This window comes from Heterobasidion irregulare, assembly GCF_000320585.1.
Source record: "Heterobasidion irregulare TC 32-1 unplaced genomic scaffold scaffold_09, whole genome shotgun sequence".
Classification (NCBI taxonomy): Eukaryota; Fungi; Basidiomycota; class Agaricomycetes; order Russulales; family Bondarzewiaceae; genus Heterobasidion; species Heterobasidion irregulare.
In genome coordinates this window covers 1862092-1881317 of record NW_009258205.1, presented here as the reverse complement: position 1 = coordinate 1881317, position 19226 = coordinate 1862092, and the positions used below count along the sequence as shown (strand labels likewise).

The window sequence follows — 19226 nt, the reverse complement described above, 5'->3', positions numbered from 1 at the left end:
AATGAATAGATAAAATTCGAGCCACCAACAAATAAAAGCAATGAGCGCTACAGTTGAAGATCTTGAGCCACGGCGAAAAGGGGAATCATATATAGTAGCGCTATAAATATGGATATTCAAGCAAGAGCGCAATAAATAGACATATGGTCTTATGACCTTACACGACGCAGTCTCACTGAAGTTCCGCAGGCAGAGCTTCGTAAGCGGGGCAGAGCGAGGACCAGGACCCGTCAGGATGAAGATCGGCGCGAACCTCGTCGGTCCCAGAAGCCATGACAGTAGCCAGCCCCGCTTGCCTATGCCAGAAGATGTGGCAGTGGAAGAACCAAGGGCCTGGGAGAAGAAGTCAACATTGAGTAAAATCAAGAAGCTGATCTCGCATACCAGGGTTATCAGTTCTGAACCTGGGAGTGAAGGATTGGTATCAACTGGAATCAAAATTGATGCGCAAAGAGCGATACCTCAGAGTAGTCCCTGCCGCACCGACGCCGGCCACGTCTCTGATGATCGGGTCGACCGTGTTGACCACCTCGGAGCTGTTGGATTTGATCACCCAGAAATTGTTCTACAAGAGGGGGTGTGAGTAGCATGATGATACCCCCTTACTGATCGCCTACTCCGTGAAGGTGGAACGCTGTGGAAATCATCAGAATTACAAGACAAGGTATTGGATTGTGAAAAACTTACGATGCGCTTCGTCATCGTCGCTGTGACAGATGCGTATGAGTATATTATATACTATATGGATAAGACGAGCTTACTTGGGAGGGAAGTCGACTTGAATAGTTTTATGAGCCGGCAAGATGAAAGTGTTCTCGGTGATGTTGAAGTCCGCATCGTCGGTGGCGCCGTCCAAGATCTTGATTAAGGTAGGAGTTTGAGGTGGAAGATACGAAACGTTGTTGACATTCCACTGAGCCTTGCCCGCCGTCTGCAAAAGATGCACATCAGTTGGATCCAAAGTTGATCGGGAGCATCAACTGACCACTGCAAGATTGAGAGTAATGTTGACATCTGCTGGCGGGGGCTAAACAAAATAATTCGCAAAATAAACTGCTTAACGAGTGCAACGGCTTACTGGTTGCGCTATCAGAGGCTGCGCGATATCATTGATTGATGAATTATTGGAAATGAAGAGACTATAACGCTACTCGCACGAAGGTTGGCCTCGTTGAGAACGACTGCATTCTGAGGCCCAGCAGTCATTGGCGTCTCAGGATCATCGGCTCGAGCCCCTGCATAGCGTAAAATACCGCGCGAAAGCGTTGAGTTTTCTGCACGAACGGGAAGGTCGGCTTCCGAGTGAATCTTGACATAAGGATACACCTCACGGTTCAGATTGCGAGCGGGATTTCCGCCAACAAATCTGGTATAGAATATGATAAATCCGTGCCTCAAAGGTCTCAAGAAGAGACTTACGGAGCGTTGATCCAGTAGTTTCCAACGGGTTTATCGGCGTGAAGCTACCATGAGATGATTAGGACATTGTTTGGCCTTCAGGTTACATATTGATGCGTACAATGACGGAGTAACGTTGGCCGGCAAGGAGTTCCAATTGATCAACGACGAGAGGCTTCGTGGCGACACCATCTGTCTCAATGATGGTGAGGTTGTGGTCATCGATGGAAACGGTGAAGACGTTGCGAGCAGACTCGTTGATGAGGCGAAGACGGTAACGCTTCCCGGGAGTTACATGGGTGACAGCGAATGGGACCGCTGGGCCGCCATTAAAGCGGCCCGCTCCATTGACAGTACCGCTGTCAGAGACACTATAAAACGATAACAATAAGTTTCATCAGAGTACTTTCTAGAGAATAGAGACGTACGGGACGATTCCCGTCGCTTCATAGCCTGCAAGCATCGGAAGTGTGGAATTGTGCCAGTGATCACCTAGAGATGTTTTAGTAACGGCTTCACGTAGGCATCTCCTCAAGCGCCAAATTCTCACCGACTTGGATAATCTATGTAAATTTCATGAGCAATTTTAACTAACATAGTAATTGGCGAGTTTATAACGCACCGTTGACTCATCATCCACATCGTATAGATGCGCCAGAGGGTCCTCGGGATCTAAGATATTGATTTGTTGATATTTTCGCACAGTAAGCCATTGTATTCACCGTAAATGATCAAGGGTCCACGTAGACCATCAACATATTGGACGCTGAGTTGGCTGGAGTATTTGATGTATGTTGAGCATTCAGGAGGTTATAAAGAAAGATGTTGTTACTAACGAATGATACCAGAAGGTTCCCGTTTGGTCACCAAGCGGAACGTCGTATGTGTATCTAGTATTCGGGGCGATAGGGCATGTCGTCACAAAGGGAGTACCTTCGTCATATGCGTTTGAAGTATTGAAAAAAATCCCGTCAAAGTCCTAGGGGTTGTTAAAATTTAGTACATAGTAAATCGTTAAGCCATGTCAAGGGACTCACGAGGGAGGTGCTTCGACGCATCGTGGGGTCTGTCTGTGAGACAAGGCATATGTGAGCCGCTATTGAATCCTAGAGATGCGTCTGGCAGCTAACCAGCTGATTGTTGACCGTGATACTGAGCGTTTCGCCCTTGATGGCCGTGATCAGAGGACCCGGGTAACTGTGTTGCTGTTAAATCTTTTCACAAAGAAGAGGGATTACAGCACTCACGTTCCGTTGGCAGTGATCATGCCTGTTCACTGTGTTAGCGAGACAACGAAAAGTGGCGGATGATACTTACTCCTCTCGAAGCCATCGGGTGCCAGGTGGGTGTTGACGATGTTGAGGACAACATCTTTCTTAGCACCAGGCCGCTTCACGGCGACACCAGAAGCAAGTCGAGAGAGAACCAGAGCAGACAGCACGGAGATGCGCAGAGAGTACATGACGAGCACTGGGAATCATTTACGATCGAATGTTTGCTTTTATAATGTCATCGGACATAAATGCACCAGAATTGCTTTGCCCTATCCATCCATGCCAGCGCGCGACGTGACCGCCTGCAGGTCGGACGGGGCCGAGTTGATCCAGTGCATATGTCGGTCGTGAGGAGACTCCCAGCAAAGACAGACGTTTGGATTGGACGACAATGAACAGCACTCACTACAGTCCAACCTGTATGGGTGAAAAATCACAGGTAGAGAAATTCGCCATGCATTGATATCATTAGTAGCACCTTCAGTGTGAGTACAGTGCTGTCTCGTGTGCAGCTCGTTTCCTCAGCTATAGTGACAAGCGAGGCCGAAGATGCCCGGGTACCTCAGAGCGATCGTGAGCCGTGAATGATGACGGTGGAAATACCGCAGACCTACTTGGCATTCATCCACGCCATGGTTCCAAGAGTGTATTGTGAAGTCGATGCGCGGGCTTGACGAGCCGATACTCCCACCTGCATGTCGTATGACTTAGGCAATGTGTATTGAAAATGACGCACAACCCTCTGTCAACATGCAAATCTACCTCACTCTCGTTCGGGAGGCTCCGAGAGGAAGCACTTGCAATGCTTCGACTTCTCTATCGTGAGCTTCTGCGACAACTCTAAAGAGACACGTTACCTCTCATATGGAAACAGGACGTATACCGGATTGAGTTAAAAGCTCTCATCCTGATCGTCAGGTGCCGCCGGTACCGCGGTCCATTTGGGCAGCGCCAACTCTTCATGGCCTTGTTATTCTCAGGCCAAGCTTGTTGGTTGGACATGTTAAATCGTCTATCCAGGATGATGCCTTCGCGTGGGTGTCCCGTGCGGGTGTGCCTGAGACCGTCCCTACGACCACAAGATGGACGAGTGCTAAACACCTGCAAAATATCTCTCAGTGAAATTTGGGGGGATCAGCCTGAGGGAACGTTTTGAAATCTCGCAATGATATTCTCATGGAGCCATGCAACGTTGACTACAGATGACAAGGTCATATGCGCCGTTCTTACGCTTCGACGGGTAAATGACTCGTACCCTGCGCCATCATATCTACTAGGCTACTCTTTGACAGGCTTTCTATGAGACACAGTACATTAATTCCGGCATAGCGCACAAATAGCAAGCAGAGCGCGGTACACAGACATACCAGTGCATATCATGAAACACATCCTATTCACGGGTAGATTCCTTGCGGGTTGGCGGGCCCCAAGAGACATTGTCTTCCTCCAACATCACTGCCTGATCAACGAGATGCTATCTACAAGGTCAAATCGAAACAGTTTTTAGCTATGGATGAGCGACTTGCCTTGTTCGGTTTGATCTGTTTGTTGGCAGAAGACTTAGAAGATGACGGTTTGTGACGTCCCATGGCCTACAAGAGATAGAAGTGCATAGTACCATGGGACTCGTATTTCTGGGACAATATACTGACAACTGATACCAAGGTAGTGTTCGATGAATTGAAGCTGCCGTTGGATGATGAAGCATTGTCCTGTGAAGCAAAAACGAAGGAGTCGGATGAGTCTTCACGGAGGTCAAAGTTGAAGATACCTTATGATTCGAAGGGCCTTTAGTAACACGCGGAGACATGACTGCTCAATACCTGGAGGCACATCAAAGTTGATTAATGTACCTCCTGCCTGTTCTTCAAAAACGAAAAGGACTAACTGCGTAGATGTGGAACAATATACAGGACGATTCCCAAGATGCACTCTCCGTTGACCCATCTTATACAAGCCACACCCTTCGACTTATAGACGGAACGAACACCGAAGATACATATGCACCCGCCTGTTCGACCTTTTCAAATGTAGCTGAATCAGGACTGCGGGCTCTTGCGGATGCTGAGAATAAGTGTTCAAGTAAGAGTATGGCGGATCAACATCTGATCATAAATAGGGCACTCGTTGATCGAATCATCCCTAGTAGCTGTGGCAGCGCAGTAAGGTAAACCACGATGGTTGCCTCGTGCAGCGGCCTTGCCACTGAGGTAATAGAGGGATCGGAACATGTTACCTCAAAAAGGAAGCACCCGCGACCAATGCAAAGTCTGGTGCGAGTGAAGGAAAATATAGAGACGGTCGAAAAAATAGACATGCTAAGTAATGATAAAACCGTTGCTCAGAGTAGTAGAGACGGGCAAAGCCGATTTTAGAGGAGCGATACGTACCTGAGTCTCATACTGTCCCATACTCATCGAAGAAGAATACCGACTCCCTCAAATTGCCAGCGATGGGTTTCGTCGTCATATCCATATGAAAGTAGATCTCATGGTTCTAATCATTGCACCTGGGAGTCTGACTGCCTGAAGGAAACTGCCAAGATGAGTGACGGAGCATAGTTGGGTCGTGTTATCTGGAAGGCGATATGCATAACTTGAATCTCGCGCCGCATGAGAAAGGGACGTGAGCTATGGAGTGATAGATACCGAAGTTGGACATGCAAGGTTTTTTCAGCTAGACCACAATCTCATGTTTCAACGATCCCAACGATCTCAGCACTCACCCGGTCTAGAGACAAGGCACCTGAGCATTTCAGGCAAAAGGGAGACCACAACTCCCCGAAGTCCCCGATGGAATGGAACCTATCCATGGGCTTCCAGGAACTCCGCATCGAGGGAAGTTTTCTTGATGTCGATATCTAGCGGTCCCGTTGGCCCGGTCGCAAGCACTGTAGATTCTTTGACAAGATATTTCACGGAGGTTTGTATGTGAGATATTTGTAAGTACGAAGATGCAGATGAATCGCTTGGTAACGGGCTCTCAATGTTGCGACCGTCGTCGTTGAAGTCGTTGCAGTCCGAAACGTGCATCGTGAGATTATCGCGGACACCCACAAGACCGGAAAATTCCGGATTACTCAATCACTGCCAAGCCCCCCGACCTTCGTGGCGTCGGTTTGAGCTCCAGCCGTCCATTCGTCGGCCTCACGGTCTCTTGCGCAATCACCACAGTTCTATGCTATCGTGGAATCGTGGCCCGGATATTATGGATCTACTCATGGATTTCGATTATAGTGCAACGCTCGCAAGGCATCTGAACCTTCTTTAGCCTGCCTATCTTCATCTAAGCGGCAAAGCCCCGCATAGCAATGCTGATATTTGTTCTCACATATGCTCTTCGTATCCACAACTGAATATGATCACAATCGTGCTCAGGGTCAAAGGTATGGAGCTATCATTCTTTAGCGTGAGAATGCTAAATGACTCCCTGAGGAAGGATTCGGCTTCACAGAGGCTGCTGCTCTTCTTCACCCACCAGACGCAGAGTTTTTTTTAGAGTGGAAAATAATGTGAGCACATTCGAGCGAGTAGTAAGATATGCACTCGTATCAAGGCTGATTGAAACCACTGCAAGTTAGGCTCTATGAACAATCTGGGAGTGAGGGCTCTGCTAATGCTGTGTACACCATTCCATGAATGGCTTTCAACAATATCATCCCGTGGTTCGCCCTCCATGATGAAAGCCAGGCGGAAACCCCAATCCTCATAGAGAACATAGAAGTACCCCAATTCCACTCACCTTTCTCCTTCCTAGTGCGAAAATCTACTTCGCTATCTGTGGGTCCAAATCTGAGCACCAACACCTTATCAATTCTTTGCCCTATCAATCCCACTGCATTTCATCATATTGGTCAGTTGAACTGATATCGACCTGAAGAATTTACCATGCAAAGTACCATCATACTACAGCAGTGCTTCTTTCCCTCCCGTGGAGCACATTTGAACTTTCTGATACTTCTACATCTGAATCCCCTTTCGCACTCATTTCAATCTGGACCTTGAGGTCCGCCGATAATTTCCTTTTACTTCCGAATGTTCCCTTGCAGGCATTACGGCTAGAGCCTGTGACTCCAAATGCCGAGGGAGTGCTATGTATTCGCTCATCTTGCCCAGCCCATCGCGGATGCAGGTCTGCGAGGTCTGGCCCATAAAGCAGCATGTGTGCCCGTTCTACCGACATACCCCCTTGCCTTCGAACCCAACTCGTTCTCGCTTAACATGCCGATGCTGTAAGTAACGCATCATGAGTTGACACTATCCGAAGCACTGACTGGTTTCCAGCGCTGATCCGTCTACCAAATATGCGCCCTACAATCCGGTTCTCTTCCCAGTCGGCTACGAACGCCGATGGCCAAAGAACCGCACGACCGCCGCACCCATCTGGCTTTCGACAGATCTTCGAGACGGCAATCAAGCTCTAATCAATCCTATGAATCATAAGACCAAGTTGGAGCTCTTCAGGTTTGAACAAATTCTTCACTCGATATGGCCTGGCTGACCATGTCCTGTAGACTTCTCGTTAGGATTGGATTCAAGGAGATCGAAGCCGCCTATCCTTCTGCTTCCGAGGCAGAATTCGCGTTCGTTCGTTCGCTCATCGAGAACAAGGAAGTGCCTGATGATGTCACCCTTCAGGCAAGTCTAACTAACTCTCCGTCATCGTCTGTCCCACTCACCCGTCTCATCTTACAGGTGATTACTCCTGCGAGGTCTGATCTCATCGAGAGATCCATCGCGTCGTTAGCTGGCGCGAAGAAAGCTACCATCCATCTATATAACGCTGTTTCCCCACTCTTCCGCGAGGTCGTCTTCCGAAACTCCGAAGAACAGACTATTGATCTAACGCTCAACGCGGTGCGACTCATAAAGAAGCTTACTGAGGAAGAGACTATGCACTCGGGTATGTCTTCCAGCTAACTCGTGGACGATTTCCTTGCTTAGGATCTCCGTAAAACTTCAAAAGGGACCAAATTTCGCTTGAATTATTGCCTCGAGACTTTTTCCCAGACAGAGCCAGAATTTGCTGTCCAGCTGGGTAACCGAGTGCTCGAGGCTTGGGGCAAAGCCGGTCCAGGCGACAACAAAGTCATTTTCAATCTGGCTGCAACAGTAGAATGCGCGCCGTCCAATCATTACGCAGATATGGTAAATTAAATCTCCAACGCCTCTATATAGCAATTCTCAATAAATTGATCTGCGGTAGGTCGAGTACTTCAGTACTCACATCACTCATCGTGAACATGTGATATTAAGCATCCATCCACACAACGACAGAGGTGAGTAATGCTCCATACTCGGCTTTTGTTATTACAATATCTCACTATCTTTCGAAGGCACTGCCGTGGCTGCAGCTGAGCTTGCTTTGCTCGCTGGAGGCGATCGTGTAGAAGGCTGCTTGCTTGGAAACGGCGAACGGACGGGGAACGTTGATCTTATCAGCCTCGCACTCAACCTCTATTCGCAGGGTGTGTCGCCTAACTTGGACTTTTCCAATCTTTCCGAGATAGTCGAAGTCGTGTGCCGCGCAAACGAGATGTCCACGCCCAAGCGCTATCCCTACGCAGGCGCCCTCGTCTTCACAGCGCTCGCTGGTACCCATCAGGACGCTATCAAGAAGGGTCTGGATGCCCAGCGCCGCCGATGGGAGTTGGTGGATCGTACAGGCGAGGGAAATAAGTTCTGGGCGGTCCCATATATCCCTCTTGACCCTAGGGATCTCGGTTACGGTTACGAGAACCTCATCCGCGTCAGCAGCCAAAGCGGCAAAGCAGGTGCGGCCTACATAATCAAGGAGACCTTGGGCCTCGAGATTCCCCGCAGGATGCAGGTTGCCTTCTACAAGATCGTGCAGAGTGAGAGCGAGCGTTCGGAACGCGAGATGACCGCCGCACTTGTCGTGGATGCTTTCAAACGCTCTTTCGGATTTGATGTAAATTCTCATGCTCGCCTCCTTCTGCGGTCATCTCAACTACGCCCACTGTCACCATCCACCTCTTCAACCTCCGACGGCTTTGAGGACATCCTCGAGTCTCCTTCCGATGAAGACGGGCTCGTTCACCTAGAGGCTCATATCGATGTCGATGGCAAAGCGCGGCTCATCCAAGGACAAGGACGTGGCTCCATCGAAGCTCTCATAGATGCTCTGCGTTTGTATCTAGGAGTCACCTTCAGTGTCTACGAGGCCTCCGTCCAGTCTACCGAGTCCAAAGACATCGCAGTCTTTCTCGAGGTCTCGGAAGCCGCTTCTGAAGCGAAGGTTTGGGGCGTTGGGGTGTCTAAGGATATCTTCGAGAGTAGATGCCGAGCACTGCTTAGCGCTGCGAACATCATTGTCAACGATGACAGAGTGTTTCACCAGCCCAAACTGGTATTTACTCCCCGCACGGCGCCCGGATACAAACTATCTCGCGACGGGTACTTCCTCGACATGTATGCCGGGAGATCGACGCCGCTTGAGCAAGTCGGTGAAGTCGGGGTTAAAGTTGAGGTGCTGAGCGTTGCGGCTCTCTAGATTTTGTTTCGTCTGAATTCCGCTTCTTATCATCTCGGTCGATGTTTCGACCTATAGACATGAATGGCTCTCGATTATCCGGCTATGTATGTATGTCATTATGCCTCGGGTTGTGTTTCTCGTGTAGTTGTAACGCGATAGCAAGCGCGAAATGCCTGAAATCTTGGATCTCTGTATTCCCTGTATGGATATCCTTGTTTTTCTGGACGCTGCTATGCTCATAAGAGGAGCAGCTTTTGGTAACTGTCGGAAAGGCGAACGACCAGATGTAACGCATCGCGTCCTGGCATAGGTTGCGAACCAGCCGAAAATGCTGGCTCAAAGCGGAACCAATTCAGAGAACATCAGTACAATTGTTTGTCATCACCTTTAGATCAGTATTGTGATGTGAGGGGGTCTACAAGAGTCGTTGGTAGACTATCCCAACGAGCCAGACCATCACTACATCAACGGTCTCTACAATATACCCCATCGACCGAACGGGCGTTGAAAAGAATAAACTGAAAGGCGTCAAAACCAAAAGCTGTTTCCAGCTTGCATATGGGTAATATTAGATGGAAACAAGGGTTACTGGCACATACAGAAGAAGCCGTCTTCCGAAAATCTATTGTGATGATACAAGGTGCCTCCTACGGCCGCTTCACAGCAATTATGACACAGGCGAGGGTGCTTTCGACCACTGACCGGCTTTCCGTGCCTCATCTTCCATTTCAGCGATAAGCTCTCCCGCCTCCCCAGCCTTCTCCACTTCCAACTTTTCCATATCCCGCTCAAACAGCCGCCCAAAGGCATTCACAACATCCGGTACTACGTCTTCCACATTGACGGCCTTGCGTGCGGCACGCTCTATACAGCCTGCTTTCACATCTGCCAGCCCACACGCTACGATTTCGTCGAACCACGCGATTGGCTCGCTCGTGACGTTGAATGCGAATCCATGAGTGGTGAGACGGTGCCGCACCTGGACGCCGATACTCCCAACTTTGGTAGTTGCGTTGAGAAACACTCCAGTGTGCTTGGAAGGGATATGCGCGATGCCATGCGCCTCCTGCAAGTGGTTCTCGATCATCTTCTGCATGCGGCAAATGTAGTCGCGAATGCCCATCGCTGGTGTGGTGCGCCCCAGGTCCAGCAACGGATACCCAACGAGTTGCCCCGGCCCATGGTATGTGAGCTGCCCACCGCGCTGTGTGCGCAGGAAGTCGGCACCAATATTGGTGAGGCGTGCGCGCTCGACCGCAAGCTCGGATTCCAGCTGTCGACGTCCGCCAGTGTAAACGGGGCGATGCTGGAGGAGGAGTAGGATATCTTGATGATTATCTGAGGCGCGTCGCTGTTTGAGTTGGATGAAGTGGAGGGCCTCTTGAAGGGCGAGCGTGGGTATGTATGGGAGAGGCGTCTTGAAGTAGTGGTACAATATTGGGGGAAGACTCATTGCACTGACAAGTCAAGGTGGAGAAACGGAGTAATTAGGGTAATCAAATTGAACCCGATGATGGGTCCTCAATTATTACATAATAGTTCGCCAACATGCCGCGCTGTTACCACTGCGGGCAAAGTTCCATGGGATTGGCGATTCATCAGCAAACTGGTAGCCGAGCCCCAGCTGCCCCAGCTGCCCTAGCTACTCCTAGATGCTTATGTCATTCGAGGCGTCTGTACAGAAAGGTGGGTCTGGTCAGATAGTCGCTTTTTTATGATGTCTTCCCCAAAGCAGCTAGCCAGTTCAGGTCTCCTTGCGGGTCTGTCTAGTTAAGCATACATTGGTGTGATTCTTATCATCTTTGTCATACTTGACATCAATCTTATCTTTGTTTGTGTAGGGTCGAGAGATAGGTTGAGCAGTATTATAGAGGGAGCTTTCACGTGAGGCACTCTCGGAGAAGTACAAACAATTTAGAGTAGCTGTGTCGACAAACAAAAAGAGAGACAAGGGAATGTCGCAGACCTCCAACATGGCCTCCATGCGACTGTAAGTAGAAGTCTTCGAAAGAATAACAAGGGCCAGTTGAAGTTGTTCACTAGTGTGACTGTAGGCAGAAATCTCCGAGAGTGACATAAGGGCAGGCTGTTTACTAGTGCGATTGTCGTTGAGCCAGTTAGGTGACAATACCAAGCCGAATCAACACTTACATTATATTCCACTTGCAGAGGAGGGCGTCGTCGTAGTCGTCGTTGCGCTTGCAGCGGTAGCTGAGCTGCTGATCTATTGTCATCAGGGCGGCGGTGGCGGTGACAACATAGCCTGTCTATCAGGGGGAGTGAGTCCAGAGCTGCTGCAGAAACGAACAGGGAAAGTAGAAACCAATATAGCTTCAGGGAGAGGTGTACGGACACAGAGCGAGTGAGCATGTGGTGGGGCAGGCGTAGATGATGTCGTAGCAGGCATCGCACATGCGTGCATCGCATACGGAGAACTCTGGGGAAGGCGTCGAATGTATTATCTTTGTCCAGTAAGTCTTTGTAGCACTGTGAGAGTACTGTGAGTTGATCGTTATTGAGCGCGAGAGGATGAGGATGGACAGAAAGATTGATGCGCTTACTAATTTCAACTTGTCACGTTACTCACCTGCAAGTTCAAACGTTCAACGTTCAACGTTCAAACATTCACGTTCAACGCTCGTCGATGCCTGCCTTTTGTCCAAAATACGGCAAGACATTTGTCTCTGAGGTGCGGGTCGTCAAACATCTCAATGGTCGACAATCCCCTTGCAGCGGTTGGCTCTCAGAGCTTGCCAGTATGGTTGCTGCCACGGATGTTGCTGATTGCGCTGCTGGGCAGACTCAAGATGGACCGACACTTGCAGGGATCGGAGATGATATGGATATTGATTGGGCTGCTGATTGGGACAAGTACCCCGAGGTGTCCTCATGTCCAGACACCGCCCGAACAAACCCATTACTTCTAGCCGAGGACTTGTTTCCAGGTGCCGGAAAAACATACGGTCAAGCACCCACATTTATGGACACTTTTGATGCCGACATCCATGCCGAAAAGCGAGTTGACAACATATTCTACCCTTTTGCGAACAAGGACGACTGGGAGATGGCCTCTTTTCTCCTCCGATCTGGTCTGTCTGTTGCAAAAACGGACGAGTTTCTCTCATTAAATTATGTACGTCTCACCTCTTCTGGTTTAATATGAAGCTGATCAACTCATTAGGTCAAAACTCGACCATTTTTGTTTCGCACAATGAAAGATCTCCGTGCAAAGATCGAGCTGCTACCGGAAGCTCCTCGTTGGACGTCTGAGCCCATATCTCAGCCCGGATACCCTACAAAGCAGCCGATGACATTGTTTCGGAGGAACAGTGTTCTCTGTCTTGAAGCGCTGTTCTCAAACCCCCTCTTTTCAAATAGCATTGACTATGTGCCTCGACACGTCTACCAGAGCGCAGAGAGGCTTGTTCGTGTTTTCAGCGAGTACATGACTGGCGACCGTGCTTGGGATGTTCAGGTATGTGATCTTCTACCTGTGGTACTCCATTTACTCAAACTTTCGACAGTCGACACTACCCGAGGGCGCAACATTACTTGGCGTTATTCTCTCGTCAGATAAGACAACGCTCACTGCTGGAACAGGCAATCGATCGGCTCACCCGCTCCTTCTTTCGCTTGCGAATCTCTTTGCCGGCACTCGCATGAAAGCGTCAAATCATGCATTCTTACTCCTTGCCCTCCTTCCCATTCCAAAATTTCTATGCGCCAAAAATCTTCGCGGGACGTTGGAGAGCCGAGTAGTTCATCAGTGTCTGAGCATCGTCACTGAGGACTTGAAGATAGCCGCAAGATATGGCCGTATGATGACAGATCCTCGTGGCTATTCGCGTTTTTGTTTTACTCCTTTAGCCGCATATATCATTGATAACCCAGAAGGTCAGCTACTTGCTGCTGTGGGCGGAAAGTCTTCACCGGTCACGATTGCGTCATCAAAACAGCTCGGCGATCCCTTCCGTCACCTTTCTCGGACTGCGTCAGTTACGCTGGCTCAGATTCAAGACTTGAACAGCCGTGTTAATCCACAGGATCTTGAGGCATATGTACCAGCTGCGAAGGCTGCAAAATTGAATGGCGTAGATTCCCCTTTTTGGTCGGACTGGGCACGGTCTGACCCCTCTCTGTTTCTCACGCCGGAGCCGCTCCATCAATGGCACAAACAGTTCCTTGATCATGACGTTCATTGGTGCCGAAATACCATTGGTGATTCCGAATTGGACTTTCGCTTTTCCATCATCCAGCCACAAGTCGGATTTCGACATTTTGAAAATGGTGTCTCCACATTAAAACAGGTCACTGGCAGAGAACAGCGCGATATACAGCGTTATTTTGTTGCTTGCATCGCAGGAGCTGTTCCACCTAGCTTTCTTGTCGCAATCCGTGCTCTGATGGACTTTCGGTACCTTGCTCAAGCCCCCCAGATTGACGAGGTAATCATACGTCGAATCTCGGATGCGCTAGCTGAATTTCACCATCATAAACATGCTATCGTTGATGCCGGCGCAAGACGTGGCAAGCGGAAGGCGATCATGCACTGGAACATCCCTAAACTTGAGCTAATGCAGAGTGTTGTACCGAGTATCAGAGCGATGGGAGCGCCAATGCAATGGACTGCCGATGTCACAGAGCGCGCGCACATTGAAGTTGTGAAGGAGCCATTTCGCGCAAGCAACCATCGTGATTTTGACTCACAGATTTGTCGTGCTATGGATCGCGCAGAGCGGCGTCGTCATTTTGATCTTGCAACTTCTATCAAGTCCGCGGGAATTGACCTTGCCGCTGTTTTCAGTAGCAGCCATGTGTCAGAGGATTCTGGTCATGACTCTGATGACGACAAGCTCGATGATGATGAAAACCTTTGGAAATCAGTGATTAATCCTGTAGAGAACTTGACCGGCCCTCGTCGACATTGTACGGACCTGTTTGCAAAGGCAGCAATCATTCTTATGTGGAAATCTCGGATCGACACCACCAGCGGCTCTCCTCGCACCTTCATGACGCCATCTACCGCATTTCACCTTAATCGTACACCATGCTTGTCTGCAGTCTCCGTGGATGATCTCGCCAGTTCCTTCCAGCTTCCAGACCTTCGACCTGCCCTTGCGGACTATGTGCTGCGGCTCCAGGCTGGACAGCAAGTGCATGCTATCGGTGGACGTCGAATTTCACAACCAAATTGCCTGCTTCCTTTCTCGCATGTTGACGTTTGGACACACGCTTATGTGCAGGTCAAGCCCTTGCGAGGGCATGAGATGTCAAATCCTTACAATATTCAAGCGAGTCCAAGATCGGCAGACTGGCCATTCGGCAGGCGTGACACCGCGCTTATTGCCAACACAAGTGATGCCATTTGGCCTCCTTTATCCACAATGGAAGGTTGGTTTCTGCTCACGTCATAAAACTTGGTGCTGATGACTCCTTCAAGGTCATTCTATTGTGTCAATTTGCCTTATCTTCTGTCTGATCTTCTCCACGGGGCAGTCGCAGCCACACCCACACCCATACCTCATGTACGGCCACCGCTTTGATATTGTTCCACAAACGTCATTTGCAGCTTCCGGGACAAGCCACCTGTCACCTGAGGCGAGCTCGGGAATGTACATCGTGAAGCGTGCCGTTCGTGCGGACAGCTCGCTGCTTGGTGATGTTATTCCACTGTCTCAGATACGTACACCGGTTCAACTGATTCCTCGTTATGGAGCCAAGGCTGATCCTCGCTTGACTGCCCAGAATAGCTTCCATTTCACTCGCGAATTTTTTGTTAATAAGTATGCTAACCGGGAGATCTACAACCTGCTGACTTAGTCATTTTCACATGCTGTTCTCCGCCATGTCGTCAATGTATAGTAAGAAACCGCACTGCAGTGTTCAATCGACAGGCTGTTGCCATTCTTCTGTTTCATGTCGCGTGCAGCAGTACTGTAGTTCTATCTAATATTTAAGACTCACAATCATCTCTTGTCCTTCCATCTGCTTTTCAGTCCATCCTTATATTGCTATTTATCGTTCTCAGATCGCACAGTGAATTCTACGATGGATTGGTCAATGGACATTGACGCAGGTGCTGACTACTCTATGTATTACCCTTTCGCGCATCTCTGACTACCCTTGATTCTCTAGTATCTGCCTCTCAACCAAGTCGAAGGCAAAAGAAGCGGCCGGCAGCAGATGCAATTCCAATCATGGAGGCCCAACGTCGATCCACTAGGGCCAACCGAGGTCAAGGTGGACAGAATCTCCAACGAGAACATATTGAAGAAGCTCTCCTTGTGCCGAAGCGTCGTCGAGTGAGCTGTCATACATTTCCCGAAGGCCTAGACGACACAGAGAGGATTGCTGAAAATCCAATGGCTCCACCACCAGCAAAGCGAAAGCACCGCCAGAAAAAAGTAAGCTCGTCATCTATCGTTCACGAATTTGCGATAAATGCTGTATTTCAGTCTATTCTGGGACCTGTTACAGGCCAGGAGATTCCAAACCCTCTAGTTACCCATACTGTACCAGCACCAGTTCCCATTCGGATCCCTGCTGATGACAGAGCGCTTGGCCCTCCGCCCGGGTTTGGATTTCCTCCCGAATTTCCTGCCTTGCGAAGCGCCCTCCCTTCGAGCTCAGTTCATATGTCACAGATTGATCCCTATTTGATAGGTCTTCAAGCAATGCCTCATCATCGTCAACTCGCCACATCTAGAGGACCTTCCCCTTCTACAACACTTCAGCCTCAACCTCAACCTCAACCTCAACCTCAACCTCAACCAGCCTATTCAAGTAATGGCAAAGAGGCACAGAGGTCTGTCGTTGTTTCTATCATAATAGCATACTCATGGTGCAATTTCTAGCCACGTTGACTCACTTCCTTCGACCTACGCTGCAAGAACTCCGGCATATAATGCCGGTGCATTTGTTCCTGCACCGTGCTCCATACCTGTTCCAATTCAGAGGCCGCCAAATCTACCGGTGCAACCTGTGAACTCTAGGCATACAGACGAAGACAGTGAAGCCTCGGATGATAGTATCGAAGAGTTTAATGAGGATGACAAGGATGACGAGGACGAGATTGAGGGTGAGGACGAAATTGAGGGTAAGGATGAAATTGAGGATGAGGACGAGATTGAGGATGAGGATACCGAAGATCACCTTCAAGATATTGAGGAGAACCAGCAGGAAATGGAGGGTTCAGAGTCTGAGGATGATGGTCGGAAAACGAACACTAATAGTGAGTTTCTTTGGCTATAACTATCTTGAAACTACGGCCATGATAATTATGATGCAGATAACCAGCAGACGTGTGGATCGCAACGCAGCCTCCAGCACTCTCATCAAGCTTCATATACTGATGCTGTGGTCACAGAACGTGGCGGTGGGGTTTTGCGTGAGATAATTACATCCCAACTGGTCTGCAATTTTGTTTATTTGATTCTTTTTCGTGCTGATTACTTTGCTTTAGGCACCTCAAACACGACAGCTGCAGCCCACCGATATACTTCACGAGCATCAGCGCCGGAATGGCACACCAAGAGTGCCAGATGTCAATCAACTTACCCAAGTCGCTACAAGGATGTCGACACCATCGGTAATGCCTGTCGCAGGCAGAATTTGTATGTTCCTTCGTTTCTATGTAACTGCTTGCTAATGATCTTTTCATTGAGCTCATTCATCACTTCAAATCAACACGCGCCAGCGCAATCACCCACGCAAAAAATCGGCCATAGATATTGACCCTAGAGACTTGAAGAAACTCGGATCCCTTCCATCGCACTGGCGCTACGTAATTGTTCAGGCTCGCCTAAGGCACCGTAAATGGCTGGCATCCATCGACCCATTCCCTGAATACGAGACTTCTCTAAGGCATTCGACGGCATCTATATATGAAGCGGTCGCAGAGTATACCCAGAACTTCAGGGTACAGCTATTGCCACCAGGTTAGTGTAGTCTCGTGAATCTCTTATCTGCTTATCATATTCGACATTGCAGGTCAGCTGCTGGATCACGATATGATTAAAGGAGTATGTTTTGGTCACATACGCTATACTACTGATTCTTATAGTTTATCAGGTTCATGAGGATGGGTCAACATTCCGAGGTGAGCTCAAGCGTATTGCACGCTTGATTGTACAGACATCCTACAATCTCCTCTCTGCCTCCGACCTTGCTGAGAACTTGGACGCTGCCGGATATCAAGCTCGCATTCGTGCGTGGGTTGTTGAGTTACTTACTGATGGGAAGTTCATGCATGGCCCTTGCGACACAAATGTGAGTGACGTTTGTGTCGTACACCATAAGCTAAATGTATTTTCAGGGCATGATCCTAAACCTCGGGCATCCAGCAATTATGTTGTTGTGCCACACATTCTTCTACTTCGACAAGAAATCTTTGGGTATCCTGTTTCCAGAAACATACAAAGATGTTGTTCCGGATAGGACAATGGCTCTACTAATCTGTGTCGTAAGGTTTCCTCCCATGTCTGTATCACTAATGTACTAATATCTATGCAAATAGATCAAGAACTGTCTGGAGGAATGGGAGGGCGGCATACACAAGACTATCGACTTCTCGAAAGAAGCATATGAAAAAGACTTCGGTGCAATCGTAGGACTCATTCAAACTTTGAAGGCCCACCTGACATTCGGACCCACATACCAGTGCATGTGTCAGCGATGGGCAACAAAGGGACTGTGAGTGTGGAGCTAATCATTATTCTTATTCTGATTTTTCAAAAGCCCAGAAGTTGTTGCAGCGGCTCAACGGAAGTCTGGCCAAACCGACTATGGACTCAAGCTAGACTTTGGCATCCCTGGGCCACCGCTGTCTGTACTCCTTATTTCCGTTTTGTTCCTGTCTAACGATGCTCCGTTTTAGACCATATCAATGATTAATTCTTTCTTCTCTATGACATCATCCTTCCGCCCTGCCTAATGTCACTCGCTGTCCCATATCATTCATTTTATAAACTCTCTCCTTCCGTAATACCACCTCACAATTACTTCACTAATTCTAGACTGTTGATTACTGCCGTTTTGATCTCATTGTTCGGTGTTCAAATGCGACAAATATATACAGTTTTTGGTCAAATTTCACGAGATTTTTCATATTCTACAAATTCTGTCGGGGTGTAGTATCTGCTACCGGGAACGTCTGACAAGAGCCTCTAAACTAGTCAGAGCTGCTCAGAGGCTGTCAAGATACTTTTTTTGTTCGGAGCACCAAAATATTAGCAGCTGGACAGTGTCTAGGCAGCTCCGGCAAGCATCAGTCCAGCAGACACTGTGTCTGTATAATTGGGGACTCGCTGAAGGTGTCTGGGGCTCTGGCATTGTCTGTCCAGCTTCGGACAGACGCCTCCCAGTTTGCTGATGCTTCCAGAATGATTACCTGATGATTTCCTGCCCAAAAGAATCAGTATGAGATTTATAGATAAATCTTGAACAAAATGACAATGTGCTCCTTAAATTCCACACAAAGTGTGCTTGGATTGCATGATGATCCAATTAAAAATTTGTTTCAGAATAAGATCAGGCCGAAATCAGACTGAAATGTCATAAAGGCTGCAACATGTGTCCATGGAGCACAAAAGGGAGGATATTTGAGCTAAAATCACAAGAAACTCACAGATCACATCCTAAACTCATCCTAAATAGTCCACAGATTCCAAGCTGATTCCATTGTGATCAAGTGATCAAGCAATAGTTTGATCACAATGGGATCAGCTTGGTCAGAATAGGATCAGAATGGGATCAATAGACCATTTAGGATGAATTTAGGATGTGATTTGCGAGTTTCTTGTGATTTTAGCCCAAATGTCCTTCCTTTTGTGCTCCATGGATATATGTTGTGGAATTCATGAGATTTCTGATCAATTCCAGCCTTATTTCATACCACAACAATTTTTTAATCAGATTATGAGATATTCCAAGCACACTCTGTGCAAAAACTAAAGAGCACATTCCCTTTTTGCTCAAAATTTATCCATAGATCTAATGCTGATTCTTTTGGGCAAGAAATCATCAGGTAATCATTCTGGGATCACTGATCCCATGGAACTT

At 48.5% G+C, this 19226-nt stretch overlaps 6 protein-coding genes across 7 annotated transcripts; 3 read left to right on the top strand and 3 right to left on the bottom strand.

Annotated features, from left to right (window-relative positions):
• Positions 1-172: 172 nt before the first annotated feature.
• lcc13 lies at positions 173-2860 on the bottom strand (the record flags this gene model as incomplete). Of its 2 annotated transcripts, XM_009552066.1 has the most annotated exons (21): positions 173-333; positions 385-404; positions 462-565; positions 618-634; positions 688-707; positions 762-931; positions 986-1027; positions 1079-1096; positions 1156-1274; positions 1332-1366; positions 1420-1463; positions 1520-1769; positions 1827-1890; positions 1949-1961; positions 2021-2070; positions 2121-2173; positions 2235-2377; positions 2436-2468; positions 2529-2595; positions 2646-2667; positions 2716-2860. In XM_009552066.1, 21 exons carry the CDS (start codon positions 2858-2860, stop codon positions 173-175), a joined length of 1590 nt encoding a protein of 529 aa, XP_009550361.1. The 2 variants fall into 2 exon arrangements, with proteins under 2 accessions (XP_009550361.1, XP_009550362.1); XM_009552067.1 differs by lacking the exons at positions 385-404; positions 1949-1961 and having other exon boundaries at positions 430-565; positions 2017-2070.
• A 3888-nt stretch (positions 2861-6748) lies between these two features.
• HETIRDRAFT_436065 (uncharacterized protein) lies at positions 6749-9334 on the top strand (the record flags this gene model as incomplete). Its single annotated transcript, XM_009552065.1, has 7 exons — positions 6749-6903; positions 6956-7135; positions 7186-7309; positions 7367-7574; positions 7638-7819; positions 7878-7950; positions 8008-9334. The coding sequence occupies 7 exons, from the start codon at positions 6749-6751 to the stop codon at positions 9183-9185; spliced, it is 2100 nt and encodes a 699-aa protein (XP_009550360.1). The 3' UTR covers positions 9186-9334.
• A 500-nt stretch (positions 9335-9834) lies between these two features.
• HETIRDRAFT_429356 (uncharacterized protein) lies at positions 9835-10620 on the bottom strand (the record flags this gene model as incomplete). The annotated part of the gene is made up of 1 exon (XM_009552064.1): positions 9835-10620. The coding sequence occupies one exon, from the start codon at positions 10618-10620 to the stop codon at positions 9835-9837; it is 786 nt and encodes a 261-aa protein (XP_009550359.1).
• Positions 10621-10911: 291 nt separating this feature from the next.
• On the bottom strand, positions 10912-11589 carry HETIRDRAFT_325031 (uncharacterized protein; the record flags this gene model as incomplete). Its single annotated transcript, XM_009552063.1, has 3 exons — positions 10912-11260; positions 11319-11434; positions 11491-11589. 3 exons carry the CDS (start codon positions 11587-11589, stop codon positions 10912-10914), a joined length of 564 nt encoding a protein of 187 aa, XP_009550358.1.
• A 222-nt stretch (positions 11590-11811) lies between these two features.
• Positions 11812-14987, top strand: HETIRDRAFT_325629 (uncharacterized protein; the record flags this gene model as incomplete). Its single annotated transcript, XM_009552062.1, has 4 exons — positions 11812-12300; positions 12349-12642; positions 12692-14558; positions 14608-14987. 4 exons carry the CDS (start codon positions 11812-11814, stop codon positions 14985-14987), a joined length of 3030 nt encoding a protein of 1009 aa, XP_009550357.1.
• Positions 14988-15215: 228 nt separating this feature from the next.
• HETIRDRAFT_325318 (uncharacterized protein) lies at positions 15216-18099 on the top strand (the record flags this gene model as incomplete). The annotated part of the gene is made up of 13 exons (XM_009552061.1): positions 15216-15243; positions 15303-15571; positions 15623-15972; positions 16022-16398; positions 16456-16577; positions 16630-16780; positions 16832-17104; positions 17157-17188; positions 17238-17435; positions 17482-17628; positions 17683-17858; positions 17921-17990; positions 18043-18099. The coding sequence occupies 13 exons, from the start codon at positions 15216-15218 to the stop codon at positions 18097-18099; spliced, it is 2250 nt and encodes a 749-aa protein (XP_009550356.1).
• Positions 18100-19226: the final 1127 nt, after the last annotated feature.